This window comes from Grus americana, chromosome 2, assembly GCF_028858705.1.
Source record: "Grus americana isolate bGruAme1 chromosome 2, bGruAme1.mat, whole genome shotgun sequence".
Classification (NCBI taxonomy): domain Eukaryota; kingdom Metazoa; phylum Chordata; class Aves; order Gruiformes; family Gruidae; genus Grus; species Grus americana.
This window is the reverse complement of record NC_072853.1, coordinates 21,937,264-21,961,090: the sequence shown is the minus strand read 5'-3', so window position 1 is coordinate 21,961,090 and position 23,827 is coordinate 21,937,264. Positions and strand designations below refer to the sequence as shown.

The following is a 23,827-nucleotide window of genomic DNA, read 5'->3' as shown; positions in this document are numbered from 1 at the left end:
GCTTCAGAGAAAAAAAGAGGTTTAATGCAGCAATGCCACCTCTCAAAGCAATCAGAGATAGTCTACTCTTGCTGAGTGACCAATGGACTGAAGGAAGAATCAAAGAAAGCAAACATTTTTCTCAGTAGGTGCTGGAGAAGCCTGACAACTGTGGCTACATGAGGTAGGATTCAAACATCTGGGAAAGAAATTGTTGTCTTAACTTTCCCCTGAAAGGCTCAAGGAAACTGTGCTGCAAAAGTGATCTCTAAACCAGCTTTCCAACCTAACGTGGGGCATCTGTTGTCTTAGGACTACAGCTATACCACAGCCCCAGCAACAACTTCATGAGAATGTAATGAACAAGCGATAGCTGGGATGAGGTTGTAGGACAAATTCAAAGTCTTGTCAGGGTCCAGAAACTGAAGCAGGGCTGAGAGACCACTCAGTGCTCCTTGCAGTGCTCCAGTTCAGGACCCGTGCTGATATAAATGCATTTTATAATCCCTCTTCATCCCAAATTAACTATACAGCTACTAGAAAAACCATCCTCCTGTGTTTGCCTCTGCTATCACTCAGTACTGGCGTTTTGGAGTAGGGACCTGGGCAGTTCCAGAATTACGTATATAATCGTGTACCCCACACAAGTGGAAAAAGAGCAAGGACCGCAGGGATTTGGAGCCTGACAGTGTCAACTTTAGCAGTAGTGCCTGAATAGCACAGCTGAAATACTTTTGATGTCACACAGTTTCTCAAGGGCTACTACCTGGCGCCTTGTGGCTAGAGGCAGAATTCAGGTGCTACGGCCCGCATGTGTCATGACAAAACAAATACTCACAAATTTCACAAACCTGACAGGCTCAATAACTTGTTGCACTCAAGGATGTAAAAATACAGCAGATGCTTTGGTGTAAATCCCAGTTCCCAATATGCAGGTAATTTTTTCCATGACATCTGCACAATAGTTAAAACAGCCATTGGAATTAAAAAGTAGGCATTTGTTAAGAACAAAATCCAAAGGATACTCACTATGAGGAGATTAATCCATGGTACAGAGCAGTAAATACCAACATAGGGTTCAGGAGCTCTTTGCTAATTGTACAGGGAGAAACTTTCTCATTTCTAATCAAATAAAAAGCTATAGGAAACCTGAAAAGATTATATATTTTTCCACAGATAATACACTTTCATGGTTTGGGGAGCTGTCGTGGTTTAGCCCCAGCCGGCAGCCGAGCACCACGCAGCCACTCACTCACTCCTCCCCCCCCCCCCCCCCAGTGGGATGGGGAGGAGAATGGGAAGGAAAAGGCAAGTCCTCCTGGGTTGGTATAAGGACAGTTTACTGGGATAGCAAAGGGAGAAGGGAAGACAAAACAGAACAAAACAAAACAGTACTTAACAGAGTATACGAAACTGGTAATACACAATGCAGTTTCTCACCCAAGGACCGTACAACTCAGACCGCATGCTCAGACCTGTCCCGAAACCGGACTGTCCCCAAGCCACGCGTCCTGGAGCTGCTACCCCCCTCCCCGGCTAGGCCCCTTTTTATGCTGAGCGTGATGTCATATGGTATGGAATACCCTCTTTGGCTAGTTTGGGTCACCTGTCCTGTCTATGTCCCCTCCCAACTCCTTGTGCACCCCCAGCCGTGCCACTGGCAAGGCGGTGTGAGAAGCAGAAAAGGCCTTGGCTCTGTGTAAGCACTGCTCAACAACAGGTCCACATAACAAAAACATCTCTATATTATCAACGCTGTTTCCAGCACAAATCCAAAACATAGCCCCATACTAGCTACTGTGAAGAAAATGAACCCTCTCAGCTGAAACCAGGACAGGAGCTGCATTTACAAAATGGGTGTTTATATAACTCATAAAACTACTTGCTGTTATCACACTGTGAAAACATCTGTTTTTAGAAAAATCACTAACTTTGTTCCTTTGGGCTTTCATGATCTGCAGTTTGTTGTATCACTTTGATCTCTGTAGGTGTCCCAAGAGCCCAAAGGACATTTGCAAGCCCTGAGCACATCCACAGTATCCAAAGGACTGGCAGGCTTTACTCCTGGGTTTCATTTCTGTCATAATTGAGTCATTTTCACCTTGAGCAACTCACTTAAGCCAACACTGGATGTTAAACATCAGGCAACTACTTGAAAATTCAATCACTTGACTGATTCCAGAGCTTTGAGCATCTATAGTTCTCACAACTGTAAACTATTTCTAATTATATTTACTTGTTTCACAGGTATATCGTGTAATTGCAAAGCTCTAATAATTGTTAAAACCTGAAGCCTCAGATGATAGTCTCCGCACAGATACAAGTTATTGTTAAAAGCAGAAAGAGATCCTTTCTCCCCTCCTGCTTTTTCTGCTACTCTTCCCAAATTTCTGCTCTTCTTCTAAGGTAGCAAAAGATTAAACAGAATGGATTCATGCTTGACATGCACTCTTGGTGAGATAAAATAGAAGAAAAGACAGGCATCCTTCATACCAGAAAGTTTCAGTTCTGAGAGGCAAAGACGGGCTAGGTGGAAGGCGGTGGCATTGCAAGAAAACTACTCATCTCATCCCAAAGAAGGACAACTCTGGACAGGTTCATCTAGTCTGTTTTAGACCTTGATGCAGAGATGAACAGTGTTCCAGAAGCACCTTTTTCTCTGTTGATTACAGAGGGAGACTAGACATCAAACTCAGATGCAGAACATTGCAGCGTGGAAGTCTACACTGACCAGTGACCTGCTCCCTTGTAATGGTCATTGTAATAGTGCTGGATGCTGGTTTTGCTGTTCTGCCACCCCAAAGACAACCCAAGAAATGGGAACCCATGCTAGCTCTTCCTGAGCATCCCCTTGATTATCCTCCACCATCTTACAAAGAAAATTCTCCTTTGCTATTTAGAGACACAAGAACTACAGACCTAGTAGGAGTTTGTTTCTCATACAAGCTCATACATAGCAGGAACTACAAGTCTGCCATTCACTGTAAAATTAAGAGTAGTTATCATATGTTTTCTGTGTCTGAAAATATGAACAACTTTCTGTGCCTGTTTGGCCCATGCGTTGTGCAGAGGTACAGGTTATATTGTTTCTACATATAGGACAATAAACTCACTGTACAGGTGTTTTTGTGTTGACCTCATTTCTCTCTTAAATATTCCCTAGTGACAGTTGCTTAAAAAGAAGGGCTATCACATCTGAAAACACAACTTTAAAGAACATTCTAGGTTTCCAAGGCAAAACCTGTCTAGACATGGTAACAGAGTCATGTTTCTAAGAATACAATTACCTCTCAAATGGGAAATCAGATAAATTGAGCAAATGAGATTTTTTTAAATTAGGAATCCTATCCTACAAAAAAGAAAATATTAGTTACATCAGGAAAAAATGTTTTTTGAAATTAATGCATTATGCTTTTGCTCTGGTGATCCTGCTTCATAAGCCTTCAAGTTATGGGTGTGTGTCTCTCCATAAAGCAAGAACACAAAACAGTATTGTAGGTGAGTTCACCAGTATAGTTATTGTAGGTCTGCCTAGGGTATAACAAAGGAAACACTTGAACACTCCAATAAATGCTTGGCTGTGCAGCTGGCAGGGACAAAATGTATAAACTCCTTTAAAGACAGAGACAGGGAGATGTAGCAGCAGCTCTAAAATAGTGACAGTTCCCCTGAATCAGCATTTTTCTGTTTTGGGTTTTTTTTTTCCCAGGAAGGGAAAATCAAAAACCCAAATTTAGCATCTGCTATCATAATTCTCTGCATTGCAAAACACAACAGAGATCTTCCTAACATATGAAACTAGAGAATTAGAATTCATCTCCTGTGACCTAACAGAGCAAGAATGTAAAAAAAGTGCTTAAAGGACATTGCTCATTGCTTTGACTTTGTAAGTTAGCTGATACCTTCTAAAGATAAATATTGAGAAATAGCATCCCCAAACTTACCTACATTTAAGAACCTACAGAGCTGCTGCCACATTATCATTGTAGTTATTATTTTATTACTCCATTTTCTAAAAAGAATCTTCCAGTTCTAATAACGAAATTCCTTTTAAAGAGAAATTGCAATAACAACTTTCATGCAGAAGCGCAGTATAATGTTTATTGGTTATTCCTGTTTCATTTTGGCTCTTGAGAAGTTGATTGCGGATTGATTGTTGGACCCAGAATGCACTGCTTTGGTGGGGACAGCAGGGTCAATTTCATTTGCTTTTATCTACAGAGGAGAAAAAGACAATATGATACAATCTTTCAAAAGAAAATCTCTGCTTTGCAATTTGTCACTCAGAGAGGTAATAATGGAGAAAGAGTGCTAGGAGCTAGCCTCCCTCACTCTATTGCAGCTTTAGCCTTTAGTCCTCTCTATTACAAAAGCTTTCTCCCTTATGACAGAGGAAAACAAATAGCATGCTGCACTCTGTTGCTGCTACTGATGCCCTGGATGAGGTTCCTTGTGAGGGAGCTTTAAAGGAATGATACAATGAAATGTGGAAAAGCTAACCTCACCCTCCCACCGTTGCAGGTTTGTTCCTGTCCTCATATTAATTAGCACTAAGAACAGACCCATTTTATGTGAGGTACAAACTGGGGCATTACCTCCATCTATTGGGAAATCATTTCTCAAACTAGCTAATCTCATTGTCGGTACACATATGCACCCAAAAACTCAGCCTGGATTTTGTCATGCTTACAGCCACTCGCTGTCCCCCCCAACCCATATTAATCAGCTCCCCTGCTGTAGAAGACAACATTTCAGCTGCAGTTGGCATACAGCAGCATCCTGTCTCAGTTGTGCTTCCTGAAGGTCTTACCTAGTTCTTTTACTTTTTCCTGAAGCATTTCTTCTGCTTCTTAAACAGTTAAAGAGTGAGGTGGTGTCGCCTAGTCCCTCTCCTCAGCTGTCTTATCCCACCTGTATGTTGCACCGCACTGATCCTTGCTAGGTTCTTCTGAGAGACAGTTCAACTCACTAAGCCAACAGAAAACTAGCCCAGAAAAAGGAAGCTAATAACTGTTTTCTGCTGGCTTAGCAAGTAAATCAGCTCAGAGAACGATCTACCAAGCACCAGGGTGTATACAGGTGAGGGAGTGTCAATAACCAAGCTACACACTGTGGACACTGGAGAGGAGGGAAGGGGAGATACAAGTGTATTCCCCTGTTAGCCTCTGAGGCACTGAGCCTTACAGTAGGTCAACCATCCATTAGACCACTGCAGGCATTGACTGCAGCACCTCTGTGGCATACAGACAGCTGTTGTCCTTGCAAAACAGATCTATCAGCGTAACCCAAACAGTACAATTGGTGGAGAGTTACTGTCTGTAACACAGGGACACTAGAGAACGTAATTTTTCACCACAAGCTGGTTTTGTTTTTTTTCTGTAAATTTGCAAGCCAAACATTTATGCTTTGTTTGTACTCCTGGTGCTAACTGAACTCAGGTTTTCTATAAGCCTTCATACCCATGTCTCAGGATAGCAGTTAAACTCCATTTGCTTCTCTCAACTGAACTTTTAAAATAAGGCTTCAATCAGAAAGAGGTCCTCCCCACCTGGGCTGCCACACATTTTCATCAAATTTAAAGATACCAAGACAACTCAGCTTCTGAGAGGGCTTATTTCAAAAAGCCTGTCACAAGCTAGATGGCCTGCTGCACTTTTGTTTTCTTGAAATTTCAGAGAAGCATTAATGAAAGTAGTTTTCACTAATCAGAAGAGACATTTACCTGCAAGAGCAAAAGCTGGGGAATGAGCCTATTATTTTGGTGTGAAGGATGTTCCTGAGACCACGTCTTTATATGGTTCTCTCTTAACAGGAACAGGCTGACAGACCTGCAATAAAACATTTCAAATCTTTCACTATTATTTGTCTTCCCCTTGCAGCTGGTAATTGGATATCTTATGATAACCTAGCTTTGTATGCTATGCATCCCAACACTTTCATCAAACCTCTCTCTTGAAAAGATCCTTTACACTGGGATTAAACAGTTCTCAGCTTTCATCAGGAGCTGGGTGGCTCAATCTGTTCAGCACTGTAACAGAGCAATTCTAAACCCATTTTTTTAAAGAAGGAACTGACCATGTTCCACCTCTTTTTACTGATGCTTCTCCCTTCATTAGTCCAAACAGATCTTGGAGTGGCAAAACCCCAGAGATTATGGCACATAAATAATTAGGATATGCTAAAACACAATCATAAATCAGTTAATCTGGTTGCTTCTGTATATTTCTTTAATCTTGGTTCAGCTACTTCAGGATATCCCAGGAGAGAACAGGTACAGAGAAAACACACCTGAGCTGCTCTCCAGGACAGGTGACTCGCTCCATGTTCAAGCTATAAGCTTGTTTTTTCTTAATCACATTTTCCAGTGATGCTCTTAGTACTGGTAAGGAGGTTAATGAACATCAGTGAAACACAGTGAATCCTGTCTTGCGTGGGTATCTACCATCCACCATCCCAGCTGCTGGCTACAGGAGGTTGAGCTGGTTGAAAAATCACTTTTGAAGACATGTTGTGCTTGATGTTTTACTTAAGGGAAAATTCTCTCTAGCTTTAATGGGAAATGGAAATCACCACGTTCACTGAAGTCTTTCAGAATTCTATAATTATCAAATTTCTTATAAATTATAGTTCAGGTTTGATACTAATCTTTTTCTAACTAGGGATATAAGGCTTTAGCAGAGATGCCAGGATCTGGAGTCACTAAAACTCAGCTATACTTGAGGAAGCACCTAATTATCATTTAATAACTGCAGCATGTTCTCTTACATGAAAAGTTTTTGCTGGTGTAATGCCAGTACAAATCTGTTTTCAGTGGCTAGTTTCTATTTCCATTACTTGGCATTTATTTTGCATTAAAAGTCAAAGGGATCAACATTGCACAACAAAGACAGCACTATAATAATAAGCAGCCCTCATTAACAAAGTACCAAATATCTTCAATGTCCAGTGGAGTAGACTCACAGGCACATGAAATTTTGTGCATGATACATATCCCACTGAAGAGCCAAAGGACTATGATTTCTAGGAGGAACACTGCAAAGAGAATCTATCTAGATTAAAAATGCAGAAACAGTCTACTGTAGGTGAACAATTCTCACTATTTAGCCTCTGAGACAATCTTATCTGCAGCTGGCCATCGAATGGCATGACCTTTGGAGCAATTGTTTCAATTTGGTTAAATGTTCAGTGGAAAGGCAAGACTTTTTTCTCTGAACAAATTCACGGTTAGGACTACTGGTTCACTTCTACTAGGTCTGGGAAGTCTAGGCACTTTTCTTTGCCCTTCTTTTCCCCTAGAAACATTAACCTTCATTCACATTGCAAAGGTGAAAAGAATATATAAAAATTGTGGATGGATTTAAATGAAGTATCTGGTTTCAAAATAAAAAGCAGAGCAGAAACAGTATATTAGGTGCTAACGTAACGCAAGTGAAAATCTCTCCAGTTTATCTAATTTACACTGACTACTGGCACCAAAAAAAAAGAAAAAAAAGAAAAAAAAGTGTTCTTTTATGTTTGGAAACCCCCAAAATGCAATCTTCCGTTTTCTGTTTGTAGTTCCCAGGGAAAATGTGTGTACTCATGAGGGGACATCCCTGCCTATCCACTGTATTATGTGTATCAACTTGCAGACAGCCCAGCAGCTCCTGTGAAAGTATGGTCTTTGGAGGAAAGCCTCACGCAGCCACTTTTACCTGCCTTTCTCAAGACAACAGCAGGAAGAAATATACAGAATTATCTTGGAAGCATTTCAATGGGCCATATCTCACATGGATGCTAGTCTGATTCAACTTTTAGATCCAGCAGTGAATCCCACTGATTGAGGTTGTGATTTTGAAATATACTTAGTCTGGATGCCTTTGAAAATCCTACCCACAATAAGTAACACTACGGACTCAAAAGCATTCTTCATGAAGGTGTGCATGGTAAATACACACTGAGAATTCAATCTGCATGTATTTTGCAATATTTATCTTTTTTTTAAAAAAAAAAAAGTAGAAGAAGAGCTTGAACACAGCTATCTTGCTTGGTCCAGCAGTACATTTTGCACGTTTAGCTTTTAACACATTCTTGCTGGAACAGAGCTAAGTGTTCAATATTCTACAGGGTTTAGCTCCAAACATCTCATCCATGAAAGAGTTAGAAAATTATTGATCTCTTCCTCAGTATAAGATTTCTTCCTGCATATGTTGTTAAGCCTCTCTGATTTTCAGTGAAATCGTGATGAAATCTGGCAGTTAGTCAGATTACATATGAGCAAAACTTTGTTCACTTTTATTGCAAGTGGGACGTGTTTATTTTTAAAAGTATGCAGGCTTAGTCTATGAGCTGTAGAGACTACCCGAAGAGCAGGAACTAGTCTATGATATTTTTCTGTAAGACAAAGAGCAATAAAAATTGAGTCCTTAAGTTTCATTTCCTCCCACCTTGGCAGATTTTGATTAGTAAGGGAAATTACCATTGAATCCCCAAACCTCTCTTCCCAAGAGCTAGTTATCTTCATGTTGTACAAAGCATTACAGAGATTTATTAGTTTAATTAACCTGCTCCCGCTGCCTGACTCGTTTGTAGACATATGGAGGGAATGGTGGACGGGAGACATATTTGCCTTCTCCTGCTGTGACATTGAAAGCTCCGCCTTCATAAACCACTTTGCCTCTTGAAACTGTTGCAACTGGGACTCCGTGGCAGACCATTCCTTCAAATATATTGAAGTTGTTGGCCTGGTGATGTGTCTTTGCAGATATTGTCCTGTGTTTACAAAACAAAACAACACCCAAAATTACTATGATCCTTGCATTTTACTTCATTATAAAATTTTGAGAGATAGATAAAGGAAGAAAATTTAGCAGCATTATTAAACTACGACATTGTACGGTACATCATGGAACAACTGTAAAAATAGGATAGAGCATTAACATTTCATTGAACAGTAATTGCATTTCAAGAGAATGAAGAGGGAGTCAAAAGGACAGAACTCTGCAGCCTTGAAACACAAAATTTTCCACTAGAAAGAGATTAGTGGGAAAAAATATCAGGTTGTAATATTTTATTTGGATAACATGATTTCATTCTGCCTTGTCAAGCAAATATTTATGCACAATAAGGTCAGAAAAAGCTCTGACCTTTTAGCCAGAATGACTTGCAATTTCAAGTTTGAAAAGTATGGCTGCAATGTTTCAAAGATTGAGACTCACAAATAAGACAAAGACTATTTCACTGGAAAGTCAGTAGATGGTAATGAATTTTGGTAACTCTTAATGTGAGCTGGATTGATCCAGTGACTGACACCCAAATATCTCAGTGTTGCTAAATAACAATGACAACATCACACTTCTACATACCTTTCCTCCAAGAGTATTAAGCAAATTGTAATTTTAGACCTCAGCAGTGCTAATCTGAGCTACAGTATTATTGCTTGCTTTATGCATAGACCTCATTCTTTATGATGACCATTTATCCAGCCAATTTCTCCAACCACAACTGGCTACATTAAAGGCACAGTCAATGCTAGAGCTGACATTAGCATCTAGAAATTCAGGCTGTGCATACTTCCTTTACTATCTATTTTCCCTACTGAGCTACTTACTGTCTACTGTATCTAAAATGGGTCATAAGTTTTTGAATTTTAGTTAATTATTTTAACTTCCTGTTTCCAATCTACAGATCATTTTTTATAATTTGGAGAGTTTATATTTTTATTATCATCTGTAATTTCTAGAAGGAAGGAAGCTTCATGCTTTTGGCTAGCAGTCAGAATTTTCCAGAATGGGTGCTCACACAATCAAAAACCTATCATGCATAAATAGTATTAACGTTAGTCCAGAGACTACATCTTTTGCAACAGAATTATCAAAGTAAAAACTAATATGAAATATTAATAGATTAAAATATTGATCTATTTGGATAAGAGGGTTTTTTTAAAACTTTAGTTATCAAAATGAGAAAACCACAACAAAATCTGTATCTTACTTGAAGTATAACCATTTTCAAAAGTAATCACATATCAAATATTTCAAATGATTACTTATACAGAGGAAAAAAGAATTTGTGGAGGGATACTTTGGTTTTCTTTCATATTGATCTGTTGAACTAAGAAAAATTGGTTCGACCAAGGGCTACATTTAAATCTCAGTGCCAACTGACTTTTCAAAGTCTGTATATATAGAAATACTCTCTACGGCCAATCTGGCCATAGGAATAAAAACTTTTCATTATTCAGCACACCTTGGACAGAAAACTTACGCATGCTTGCTCATCAGTGTCAGCATCATCTTGTTGATTCAGAGTGGAAAAAGCGAGCAGTAGAAGTCAGACCTCTCTTGTATTCACCGGTTCTATGAATATTGTCAAACAACTTTATCCATGGGTGTTATAACAGCCCTACAACGAGTTTGTGAACATATTCCTCTAGCTTATTGCATTACCCTTATGGGTCCAATTGCTAGAAGAGTAAGTAAGAACAACTGTAACATAATTATCTTCAGCATTCTCTGGGTATACATCATATCTATTTGCACAATAGCACTGGGACACAAAAAGAAAAATGGAAAAGGTAATTTGAGCAAACAAACAGAAAAATAGGCAAGATCCTTCAACTAAACATGTGAGCTGTTTAAATGTGCTACAGCAGGATCACTAGAGGTAAACATGCCTCAGAGGTAAGTACATCCTTCATAAAAAGATACAAAATGAATGGAAGTTAGCACAACTTTAAGAAATATCCATTTGTACAAATAAACCTTACAGTATGACAAAACACTTTTCCCAGAGGTTGTCTCAACAACAAACTTGTATAGAACTCATTTATAACTCTTCTGTTGAAACAGCCCTTAGATCACACTGCTCTTTCTGAAGGTGAAGCGCACTCTCCCTAATGGTGATCACCAAAATTCATCTGTTATTTAACCCCTTGACATTAATCAATGGCAGTGAAAGATTCAGGTAGCAAGTGAGCAACCAACTAAAACAGAAATAGATGGTATGCTTGGGTCTGAAGCTCGCAACTCAGCAACCTTATGCAACAGACTGTTTACAGCTGTATCATCCATTTCAGTAGCTTGCCAGGAATCTCAGCGAAATTCCAACGTTTGCTCTGAATGTCTGACCACTCAGCTAATGGCAAGAATGGCTGTAACCTACTTACAATACAAGAAATCAAGACTGCCACCATAGTGAAGTATAATGTAACAGCTGTCTCCAGCATCCGAAGTGATGCCTGACATAAGGGATTACTCCACGTGAGAGGGTAGATTCTGACTCCCAGCTTCAAAAACCTGTATTGGATTTTTTTAAATAAAATTTGTACAATTCTCTAATTCTGGTTATAAATTACAGTGGCTCTTGTTTCAAGCAATCCTTTCTCAAATGGACACTGAGATTAGAATGATTACTTCAACATTTAAAAGAACATTCTCCTCTACAGAGAGGATACTGCAAAGACATCAGGCCCTGTTTTGTTCCTACTTACATCAGTGTTTCCATGTAATTCAGCTGCTTTTGATACATCCATCTTGCAAAGAGGTTTTAGGCTATCAATATAAAAATTGTCATTCCTCTACTACCAAAGAGGAAGACATGCTTCTGAAATTGTCTTTATTTCAATCCAATGCTTGTATCCAACTAATTTAGTCAAATAGCAATTATTTTAGTCTAAGAGCAATTACCAGATTTTTTCTGACTGTGAGGAATCAGTGACTAGAAAGCCTGTATGTATTTATGCTTTATGTGAGAAAGGGCTTTATAGTCACTCCTGGAACATTATATCTAAATAAACTACAAATTAAGGTTTGAAATTTAGAAAAAAAGCATCATATTAGACTAACACAGCAAGCTGTAGGGTGAAATTCAAGACTGTACAGGTGGTCAGCTCAAAAATTATGCCCTGAAGTTTTGTTAAGGAGTTAGAGGTACCAGTTTTCATTTCAAGTCAAACACAACTCAGGAGCATCATAAACATGTCTACGCCTCAGTCAGAGCCTGAAATACTAAATAGTGAGTTGCAGTCAGGCAGGAGGGGCAACTGGATGAAGGGAGACCATTAGACATTACAGTGATCTTCTACCCCTCATAATGCATAAGACATGAAGCTACTTCAGCCCAGTGAAGGCGGATCTGTTGGACTAGAGTGAGCTCTAGAACCTAAACTTTGACTGCTGTGAGGATTATCACTTTAATTATCAAGGTGGGCCTAAGAAAATGAAGAATTTAATTACTTTCAGTGGAAACTGGATGTATACCTCACACAGTTTTCTTAAAAAATTCCAGGTACAGAAATAAAAAGGAATTCTGTAGTCAACGGCCCTTAGGCAAGCTGCTCAACATCTCAGTAAAGGGAGGACACCTATTTTATAATTAGTTAATTAATTAATTAAAAACATATTCATAAAGGTAGCTAAAATAACCCAAGTCCATTGTTGAAGAGAAGACAACTGCTTTGTTGACATCTGCCATAGAAAACCAACTTATGTAAGAGCGAATATTTAGCTGTAAGCAAGTTCTCTCAGTGCTTACAGTACAGGATCTCTAAGCTTTTTGGAGCTGGGATAAGTGAGAAATGCCGGTTTGCTGAGGATAGTATCGGCCTTTGTGAGTTGCCTCTTCACACCACTTTCAGATGCCTTTGAACTCTCCATATTGTTAACCTGCTTTTCTAAAATCTAGAAAAGAATAGATTGTACACATTTCTGTGCTACCCTGAGCCACCACTTATTTATAATGATAAGTTAAACTTTGTTAATGAGTCAGTTTTATTAAAAAGAAAAGCAAAGGAAGGGGGGAAAAAAAGACAAAAAAGGAGAAAGTCTTAAAATCTATGTGCAAAAATGCTAGCTATAAGCCTATAATGTGGATTAAAAACCCCCATGGCCTATTTTATATAAAGGAATTGCAATAACTGCACATGCAAATATATGCAGGCAATTATTCATAAAATTGTATTCCTAGCCTCTTAAAAAAATCTTTAAATAAGCACTGCTTTTGAGTAGCCATATGAAGTGAGGAGATTTACAGATAAAATAACAGATGGAAGAAGAGGTAGGAAGTTAATCTTTCGGAGCTCCAAGTCAAAGTGACTTATCTGAGGGATGGGATCTTTATTTCATGCGATCATACCTCCTAAAATTGATCATTTTAAGATGGGTACAAAATGACAATAAAATTATTTTTCTGATTATGGTAAGTAACTCATTTGTTAACAATACCATCAGTCTGGTCCTATCAATCACTCCAAGCTGATATGGGATGGAAGTGAAAATTGTCAAACTGTATAATGGGCAGGAGGGAAACAGTAATGAGAAATTAAGATTGCAGAAAAGCATAAAAAGAGAGGAAAATACAAATTAGTCTATTCAATGACTAAGGAAGATCTGGAAGTGATTACCAGGGAAAAAAGGCAAGGTTATGTAAGGAGAAAATAAGAAAGATTTAATTTTTTTTTTGGTAAAATTTCTAAGATTCAGTTCTCTAAAGAGAGCAGCTGACATTTTGCGAGACAGCAAGTTACTAGGGAAACGTACATCATGCTCTCTCAGAGAGGCTTATTTTGTTACAGTTCACAGAATCACAGAGTCATTGAGGTTGTAAAGCATCTCCAGAGATCATCTATTCCAAGCTCTCTGCTCTGATCAGGGTCAGACAAAGTAGGTTTCTCAGGGCCGTATCCAGCTGGGTTTTAAGAACCTTCAAAGACGGAGAGTCCACAATCTCTTTGGCAACCTGTGCCAGTGTCTGATCACCCTCATAGCAAAAAAAAAGTTATTTCTTATGTTAAATGGAATTTCCTGCATAATAATTTGTGCCTATTGTTTCTTTCTCCATGTCCCTTTAATTTGAGATAACAGGCCTTTGACAGGAACTCTGATTCTAGTGAATTAGTGTACATTCATGCATGCACACGCTTGCACTTGTGCAAAAGAATATGGGGCTATTGAAAATGCCAGAACATATTTGTCCTATGCATACATATTTGTATGCCACATTATTTCATTTTGCCTCATTGTGTCTAGATGTACTTATCCATGTACTCAGTATTCAAAATTATGCTCATTTATCAAAAGAGTAAGACAGTTGCAGTATTATTTATTCTAATCATCTGCTAACATCTTGGTTTCTTCCTCTTTCACATTACAAAAAATTACAGGCAGTTGCTTGGCAAAGAGTGCTTAAATGTTGTTATTTGTTTCCACTTAAGCCTTTGAGGCTGAAGACTTCACTACAAATGAGACAGGCATAGGCTGCAGATTTTGGTTCTAACAAATGCAAAAGATTTATCCATGAAGATATCTACACACAAAGGCACTGAGGGAACACATGCCAGCAGACTGGGGCACTCTGACTTCTCACTGATTTGCATCCAGTGACCGTTTCCCCTAAAATGCATAAACAACACTGCAAACAGGCTAGAAACCACATCTTCCCTAGTCATGTCACAGCAGGTAGATTAGAGAGTAACATGTCCTTTTCCTCCCTCTCCTCCTCAACTCAGGACTCCTGCATTCCCTGCTAATCAGGGATCCTGCTCCAGCAGCAGTACGCTTGGGCTGCAGCCATCACTGCTGTGCTCAGGGTTGAGCTCAGCTCCATTGGCACACGTGGGGCACGTGCTGGGCCTGCCAAAGAGGGCCACTCCAAGGAGGATGGGGTGAGAGACTGGTACCTGCACAGCCAGCTCTGCCTCTGCAGTCAAGAAGAGGCTAACTTTTAGGCTATATTTGGTGAGCGGAAAAACACTGGTGGGTGCAGCTGACCAGACTGCATGTTGTTATATTGAAGTGGCTAGACTTAGAAAGTTAAAAACCATTTGAGACAGGGTTTTTTATCCTTATGGATATTTGGTCTTGCCTTTGGGGCCTGATCCAGAGCTTATTTGCAAGACTCCAACAGGCTACAGTGAGTTTATTGGGCCCTTATATCTGCCAGGAGCTGAATGTCTCTTATGAGATCTTTAGCACCTTCTGCCCCTACTTTACATGGGATGCTCAGCTCTTTCCACAGTCTGAATTGGGTACTGCAGTATTTAGATTCCTTGCTAAGCATTTCTGAAACAAGCCCTAGAGATTTTGTATTCTTGCTTGCTTTCAAATAGCTAAAGGCATCAGCTGTAGAGGACACTGACTTGCTGACAGGTGACATTCCCTTTTCCTTGCTTACTCTGCCCTCTTCTTCTGGAACAGTCTTTACAGTTGCTTTTGTTTCACAGACTTGGGGCTGTTATATTATTTGTGTGCAGCTGAAAGAAGTCAAGGAACATTCTTGATCAAAGCACAGATTAAAGAGTACACATTTGCTGCCTCACAAAACAATTTGCTGTTTTCACAAAACAATCCTGCGTGCACAGGCTGTGCTTGGGATGCTGAGGGTGTTGAGGTCTGCCAGATGATGTTTAGTAGCACATGGCTACCAAATAAACCAACAGGTCCCTTTGGTATTTGTGTGTTCTTTAATGAATATGCAATGAGTATAAGGAAGTGAAGAAATAGACCTAACCTGGCAGAGTTCACAAGCCATTTTTTCTAATGCAGTTTCTAATGAATTTACACATTTAATGTGTTTCTTCCCAATACTGCTTGATTTCATGCAGACACGCTAAAACCAGTATTTGGAAGCTTTTAAATACAGTAGCAAATCTGATTACTGTTCATATAATATTTTTGCAGAAATTACCAGAAAATGCTACAGAAATAGGCCAGTCAATGAAGCTGATCTGTAGAAGGAAAGCCTCAGCTAAAGTGGCAGAGTGCTGGAAGTGGAACCTTGAATTGCAATTGCTCTCAGCTTGCAGAGCTGTCACATTGAATTCACTAGGTTTTTGCAACCTACAAAGAGAAAATCCTGAATGCTCAGATAGCACCCAACATGTTGCTATTGTGCAATGATGTGGGAGGGGAAATGCAGCAGATTTTGTAGGGATATAAGTTTTTGTATTTTGAAAACCTTCCCTATCTTTCAGAATGACTTCAGAATCTTCCCTATAGACTTCCTCTGACAGATTGTGATAATACCAGTTCCTCACAGCAATACTTCAGCAATTGTCTAACTCTTTCGGCTAGTATCAGCCAGTATTTTAAGACTACAGCAACACAGCATCAAAATAGAACTGGAAAATTGCATTTTCCTCTATTACAAGATTTAGATTTACAAACAAGAAAAACAGTCCTGCTCAAAAGAGGAAGGATTTTGCAAGAAAGAGGAAGCCTATTGTGAAACTGAGAATCACTCCCTAGAGTCAACAAAAGCACATGAGGCTGCACCTTGTGTAATATCTTAAATGGTTGAAGTACATTAGCTAGATCCCTTTTTTTCTGCTGGGCTGTTTGTGCCCTCTTCAGGATTTACAGTGAAATGAATAGACAAGCACTAGTGAGATTTATTTATACTTCCTCATGTAGTTCACACAATTGTACCTGCAGAGAGGCTTGTTCCCAGGAAGGCCAAAGGGATAAACAATGGGAACAGTACCAGATCAGAAAAAAGCATTGGCTGAACTTAAAATCAGTTTGCTCAGTAAGAAAATACAGTTTAATGTTTGAAAAAAATATTTGAAGAAAAACTGCACCTTCACAGCTGCAATGGGCAAAAAGGCAATGAGAGCACTCAGCATAGAGTGAAGGGAGGCAGAAGGAATGTTTGGGAGTCAAAAGAATAAATAATTTCTGGAGCTGACAAAGCACCTTGAGAACAATGTCAGAACTCTCCTGTCCTTCTAGATTCATTTGTCCCCAGGCAGAGCAGAAGTGAGCTCAGAAAAGAATCCTTCAGATTTTTTTAAATCAGAGTTCATAGCTCCACTGTCCTGAAATAGCTCATTGCTCGTATCTCAAAATATGCTTGCTCAACATGCCAGAAGGCATAATGCACATGAAAATCTCTCTGACCCACCGCTGGGTAGGCCTCTAACTTTATTGAGGTTGACACTCCTAAAACTTCTTTTGCTGGTGCTGCCGGTTTTTTGTGGGACTTCTGAATAGGAAGTCCATGTCCTCAAGCTTTGCAGCTTAAAACACAGAATGCTTTTCCTCTCACTCTCACACATTGTTTGTACTCATGAGTATACTGAAAGGAGTGACAATTGCATTATCAAAAATTCAAAAAACAGAAGATTGGTCAAGAAAATTTTGTTTGTGCAAAGTAAATCTAGGATTAGAGCTTTTTTTCCTCCATTTGGCTTCCAAAATCAGATTTGCCCAGTTATGTTTCAAAACTTTCCTCTACCATGAGAGGAGTCTTTTTATTATAAAAAAATAAAAATCTAATGCTATCTGAGTTACAACAGTTCAGGTTTTAGGAACACCAAACGCTCTCATACCTTGATGAAAGCTGGCCATCATGCCCAACACCCCACAAAGCTCACCTAGGGTTAGTGATTGCTATCTTCTGTGGCTTTACTATTTGGGTGACATTGATGAATAGATTTCAAGGAGGGTCAGTGTGTGCCTTCAGAGCAGTTGTATGCTCATGCTGCTCACTAGAGCTGAGCCCAAGACAAAAGCACTGTCCCAGCACACCTTCTGCTGCTACGCGCAGGGCTGGATGTGATCAGATGCAAGACTCGGCTGTTAAAGTCTGCGTATTTAAGCTAGCCTGCTCAGCACTTGAACAGTGGAGATGCACTCACACAGCCCATAGGCATCTGAGCTGAGAAAGAGAACTCTCCAGGTGAGCTGGCTCTGTGACAGGTGGCTGCCAGACCATTTCCAGGCAGCTTAAACAAGACCAGGATGGGCACAAGAGCCAGAGCGAGACTCAAGACGTATAATTCCTGAGATGTTTGTAGTGGCCTGAGTATAGAGCTGGCTGATGGTGTGAATATACCTGAAGACAGGAATCAGCTGTAATGTACAGTATGCTGTGTGAGTTGAGGCTCCCAGAAAGACACTGCATACCCTTTCTAGCAAAAATGTAGCATGGCATCAAGTCATGCAGGCTGAGACATAAGCACACCCTTTGTGCATCTGTTGTTGGTGTGATAAGCTCTATTCCAGCAGACCTACTGTGCATAAAATCAGAAAACTCCTTAAATAAAATCATAAGCATGCACAGCTTGCGCTTCAGAACTAAGCTCACTCCCGGCTCTACTACTATATTTGCTTCATCAGCTAGGGAGAAGACATTAGGAGGGCAAGACCACACACTTTCACCACCCATCCTGACCACCTTTGAATATGTTTGAAGTAGCTGTAAGTTAAAACCACAAGTTTGCAATGGGTCATCCTGCAGGAACGCAGGCTCCTCTCCCTTCTCTTTGCAGTAGAAAGAAGCTAAACATACTGTAGGACTTAACAGAGTTACTCTAAGATCCCAAAGTTGTTATTTTTACTCTTAGGATACCAAGCCCTGGTAGTGTAATGTACAGACCTTGTTATTTTTGCAGTTGGTCAGCATTCTAGGACAATTTTTTTAAGTCCATCTAGAGATCAAAGATTTCTGCTTACATATGCTATTGTAGGAGACAAATAAGCTGTAAATAATTCACCTGTAAAAAACACCATAACCTCACCCCAAAGGTTTATTGCTGTACAGAGTCTTCGAGACACATTTTTCCTGCAGAGAGACTGGATGGGAGGAAATAACTACCCATACATACCTTGTAGCTTTGGGATCCCAAATTACAATGTCAGCATCAGAACCCACAGCAATTCTCCCCTTCTTTGGGTAAAGGTTAAAGATTTTTGCTGCATTTGTGCTGGTAACAGCTACAAATCTGTTTTCATCCATTTTTCCACTGTACTGCAGAAGAGTACACAAAAGCAAACTCATTACTTTTTTAAACAAGGAATGAAAAAAAATGCTCTGGTTGAAAAGGCTAGGATGAGTGACAGCTCTCTGCCAACATCACATAAATATTTTTTTAATGACATACTGAAGAGTTTAAAAGAAAGAAAATAACTATTTGTCTCAGATGCACATACTGCAGTGTACATTCACTGAATATGATAACTTTATCTTACTTTGTCCCACAGCAAAGGGACAAAAAGACAACTTTAAAGCCAAACGCTCCTGTGGATCCAGTCCCAAGTCAACTGAAATAAAAGTTTTAGCTGGCTTTGAATCTGTAATCCTGCTCAGCAGTTTCCTCAGGGGACATAACATCTCTCAAGTATCTAGGTTTTGGAAAATGGTGAGACAGTATTAAGGAGAGCCTAGAAGATGATAAAGGAGAGGCAAGGCACAATGTGTGATATAGAAAAGGTGATTTGCAAATCTCTTCAGCAATAAAACAGAGAATAGTACTGTTCAGTAAACATTTGAGATCAAGTAGTATAAAAACCAGATTTGCTGATGTGATACATCAGCAAAATGGCAAACAATAATGGATACACATGTGTCTTGGGACTGCACAATGCTACATAACTAATTTAATCCAGCCTCTGTGACTGCTATTTGCTCGGAAAGCCAGATACATTGGCAGTAATATTGTGCATAGGTCAGTCTAGGAATCAGAATGTCATAAAAACATACTAGAGCTATGCCACAGGTGAATACAGGCAGAAGTCCGCTTTGTACATGCCAACAGGAGCTGAATCCCAAATACAGATAAACAAGAGAGATTCTGAACCACATCCTTACCAAGTGTGTGAGGTAGATGATTCTACTGTGACAAATAAATATGCTTTGCATTATCAACAAGACTTCACCACTGCAAGAGAACTTAATAAGAAAATTGAACTAGAGCCTCCAGAACTTAACAGTATTGTATTAGCCAGAGCAATTGTAACAACTAGCAAGCAGCAGATGCCTCACCAGATTGCCTCACCTCCCCTCTCATCAGACAACCCCATATCCAAAAAGTCTGGCCACTAGCTTTCATATTTATATTTGTTTAGAGCCTGAAGGGCATTGTCCTGGGAAGCACCAAGCATTTTTGTGATGGCCCTCAGAATCTGAAGTCAATGGGACTTGAAGGTGCTCAGCTCATCACATCACAGGACTGAGCCATACATTAGAGAAGCATTTATCTCTACTTTGTTTCCTCTGGCTGAAAACACAAATTAAAAATTGACAGGCATACACTCAGTGCTGAAGCTCCTCCAACAGCTAAGTTTGAGAGAGATCAAAGAGGAAAAAATACAAAACTGACCAAGTCAAAACTGTGGGCACCTCTTTCCTTTTACTTTCCTTTCATCTGTTTAAAAAAATGCTGCAAGTAAATGTACTGTGAGCTACCACTGAAACAACAGCAGTCCTTTGCCACTAAATGATAGAAATGATTCTCTAGTGCTATTTTTTAAGCACTAAGAATCTTCTTCTACTTCCTAGGACAATAAGGTGAGAGTTAATAAGGACTCTGTTCTGGTATTTGATCAAAGGAGTTATCCTGTGATAAATACACTTGATAAAACTGGAGAGTTGATACTGCTGAGAGATTATATTTTGTTGAAGAAATCAATTACCTCCATGTTCAGACATCTTGATATACTTACAACACCTTTTTCCCATATGACTGACATCCTGTCTTCCACACCATTCACTCCATTAGGGATTTTTGTGAAGTCATCCTTCCCCAGAGCTTTCTGGCATATGTCAAAGGTGCAATTGTCAGTCCCTGTCACAGAGAGGTCATCACTAAGGAAACACAAATTTCATTATGAATCAGAACATGTACCAGATAGTGCCACACAGGAAAATCTGTTGCAAGGCTGGGTAGATCCAGCCATCCCTTCTGCAAGGAAAAAGTGATATGTGCCACCAGCCTGTCTTCAGTCCCATCCTCCAAGAGTAGCCCCACAGTAACAGCCAGTTCCTTTATAAAGCAGTTTCCTCTTCAGAAACCCCTCAGAAGAAACCAAGCACCAAAAATAACACTTTTACTTTGGATATGTCAAAATATCTGTCCCACTTCCCAGAGCAAGGGGCTTGGTTCCATCCTCACTTACAGCAATTTTAGACTATGTCCCTCCATATACCCTGTGAAATTACTATGGATCTGCATAACCATCAGTCAGTGTTAAGGCATACCTTCACAGACTCTTCGATCAGATTCAACCCTTTTGTGGTGTTAAGCTGTATTGGTAATGAAATACCAGCAAACTGCACATTTTGTTAACTGCAAGTGTCTGAAGGATACTTCTGTTCCTACTTCCTTCTGAAGGAGATGTTATGAAGCGGAAAACTTATATGTACCTTCAGTAGTCAGCAGACTTAGTTTTTATGGAGCATCCAAATTTCAAGTAAAAAAGGCAGCTGACAACAAAACCCAGAAGTCCTGGCTGTGACCCCACTTTTTATGCATTTCCCATCAACTTACAGCCGTACTGCGCCCCAGTCATGTTTCAATTTTTGCTGCAATATTAGCAAGGCAAGGCTTATTGATTAAAATCAAATGGGGACAGAAGGCCACAAGAGTTCAGAGAAACAAAATCTGAACACTTTCTAATTTCTGTAACAAAAAATGTTTTTCATCCATGGCTTCACCTTCCATTTCTCCTTCTTGATAATGTAACATTCTGTACTTAGAAAACCTCCAAGGCATCAACTTGTTATTATATACTCCAGGCAGAATTTGCTGTGTATTTGGGCATCAGCTGTCACTGTTTGTTCGTCTGCTTACTTGGCCAGTAAGTTCATGAGGAAACCAGGAGTCGATGGATCTGGTCTCAGCGGAGGTCCCATGACATATGCTGCAGCATGAGCCCAGTCTTTATTCCAGTAGTTGGTGCCATCGGTGCCAAGACTAGCAGCAATAGGCTCCCCATAAACTACCTTTCCTGAAAAATGCAAAGCAGTAGTATCATCATCAAACAACATAAAAATGCATATCTTGTATTTTCTCTGTTCCGGATTTTTGGTGGCAATGGATTTAAATTTGAATGAGTGTTTCAAATTAAACACCAGCATATGCAAGGACATAATAAACTAAGCTATAACACAGCATCTCTGTTCTGAATATTCTTCTGGTGATCTCCCAATATATTTCCTCATAAGAACATTGCCTGGGCAAGTTTTTTAATTAAATTGTTGACAGATATATTATAATGGGTTTTACACATTGTTTACCAGGCATGTGATTGAGATTTCAAAAGGAAAACAGTCCTCAGTTGCATTAATTATGTTCAAGATCCATATATTTCTTAGTAGCACCTGTTTGGTGCTCTGAAATTACTGACTATGTAACAATGTAAGTTAATATATACAGCATACAGACTTTGCAGGGTGGTACTTTTAATTGTCAGGCTATAATTGTTCCAGGAAGAACAATATGGCATCAGACATAAATTTAAAGAGTATAAAAACATTTCCCAAATAAAAAGCTATAAATAATTTCATTTTAAAGGATATTTCCCAAATGTTAATCTTTAATTCTTTGCTGCACAGTATTCCAGATTCCTCTGAAAAGGACACTAACCCAGACCAGCTGTTAGCCTTTGGACAGAGCTAACATATTTTAACTACTTTTTCCTCCTAAGAAACATGGGTTTGAAACTCATTAGAACAAGATGGGAGATGAAACAAGGTGTTTCACTCCCTGAGGAGGGGGTCCAGCCACTTTGCAGTTCTCTAGGTGACAGGTGGTAATGCCCCTGGCTGTGATGGTCACCAAAGAACCAGAGCGAGCTGGGACCTCACACACCCACTCATAGGCTGCTCGGTGCTGGTTAAGGCAGCCTCTGCTGCATCCCACCAAGAGCTTTCTCCCTCCCTGCTCCCTACAAACACTGAGTATCTTGCTACAGATCCCAGATTTCACTTCAGGAACAATTTTTATTAGGTCTGTCATTACATTACCCCAGCAAGGGCTCAGCTGGTAATTGCTCAGTGATACAAGACAGTGACCTTTCTCTGGCTTTCTGCATGTAAGTCAGGCATTCACTGTACTGTCAGAAAACAACAAAGCAAACCTTTGCAGATTTCTCTCTGTGCATTAGATTCTAGTACTTCTGTAAGCTACTGGATTATAACTGCTACACTAGCAGAGGTAGCTACTGAAGAGCTCAATTCTTTGCAAAATACGTTTCCCACTGCAGTAGTGCCATTCCTTAAATTTTCTGTGCTAGACTTGCAAAATGGCCTCATACTATTTAACACCTATAGCTCTACGGTTACTTCTACAAGGTTTCAAGACCTTCTCTGACATTACTGTACACTGACTCCAAGTACCACATAGTATAACTTCTGCCACAACCTAAAGACTCCCTATTAGCATTATTAATTTGCTATAACCATCTCAGCGTGCTCTGACATGCTGTACGTGCTTATCTCGTACTGACACTTAGGTTTGGAGCATTCTAACCTCCCAGTGCCACTTATCTACATATTTATAGGTTTACACTTGGGCTCAGGGGGAGAAATCATGACTTAAGCAGTTATTTGCTAATTTTTGCATCTTATTTTCAAAACCTAAAGCACTGGATATGAGGCCATCCATGGAAATGATATGTCCACTCAGAGAATGAGGAGGTTTGAGTCAGATTAGTGTTTTCCTAATTTAGAGCTGCTGCAGAAGTTAGGGGGATCTTGGCCTTCCTTGGGCAACTCTAAACACAGTATTTGAGGGCAGGCTGCCACAAACCTAGATATATACAGAAAAACTCCCGCATATATAACCAATCATCTCCCATATTTACCTATTAGGCTTTTCACAGATTTTTCATGAGCAAAGTCAGTGGAAGGGGGAGGAGTGGGAAGTGTAGTATGGTGTGTGTCTTTCCTCTTGTATCTAAACATGCTAAAGAAAATTGCATCCAAACCTAAACTATGAATCATTAGGACATACCTATAAAGGATAAAAGTTAAAATGGTAGGAAAGGAGTAAATGTTTAGCTTCCATAAATAATTTTCTTACCTCAGTTTCACAACATAAAATTGAAAAGAAGTCTCCAAGCTCACAGTCGTATGTGCTGAGTTGATTCTA

At 39.6% G+C, this 23,827-nt stretch overlaps 1 protein-coding gene across 3 annotated transcripts in view; it reads right to left on the bottom strand.

Annotated features, from left to right (window-relative positions):
- Positions 1 to 1,304: 1,304 nt before the first annotated feature.
- The window catches only part of DPYS (dihydropyrimidinase), a 36,846-nt gene continuing 14,323 nt past the window's right edge, over positions 1,305 to 23,827 (bottom strand). The window contains exons 5-10 of one of the 3 annotated variants that reach the window (XM_054818510.1): positions 21,527 to 21,683; positions 20,400 to 20,541; positions 18,563 to 18,705; positions 8,523 to 8,730; positions 5,702 to 5,807; positions 1,305 to 4,194 (exon numbers count right to left, since the gene is read on the bottom strand). In XM_054818510.1, the coding sequence (XP_054674485.1) occupies positions 5,733 to 5,807; positions 8,523 to 8,730; positions 18,563 to 18,705; positions 20,400 to 20,541; positions 21,527 to 21,683 (725 nt within the window). In that variant the 3' untranslated portion in view covers positions 1,305 to 4,194; positions 5,702 to 5,732. Of the gene's footprint in view, positions 4,195 to 5,701; positions 5,808 to 5,884; positions 6,359 to 8,522; positions 8,731 to 18,562; positions 18,706 to 20,399; positions 20,542 to 21,526; positions 21,684 to 23,827 lie in introns of those variants that run through there. The other 2 variants (XM_054818509.1, XM_054818511.1) reach the window with 2 other exon arrangements.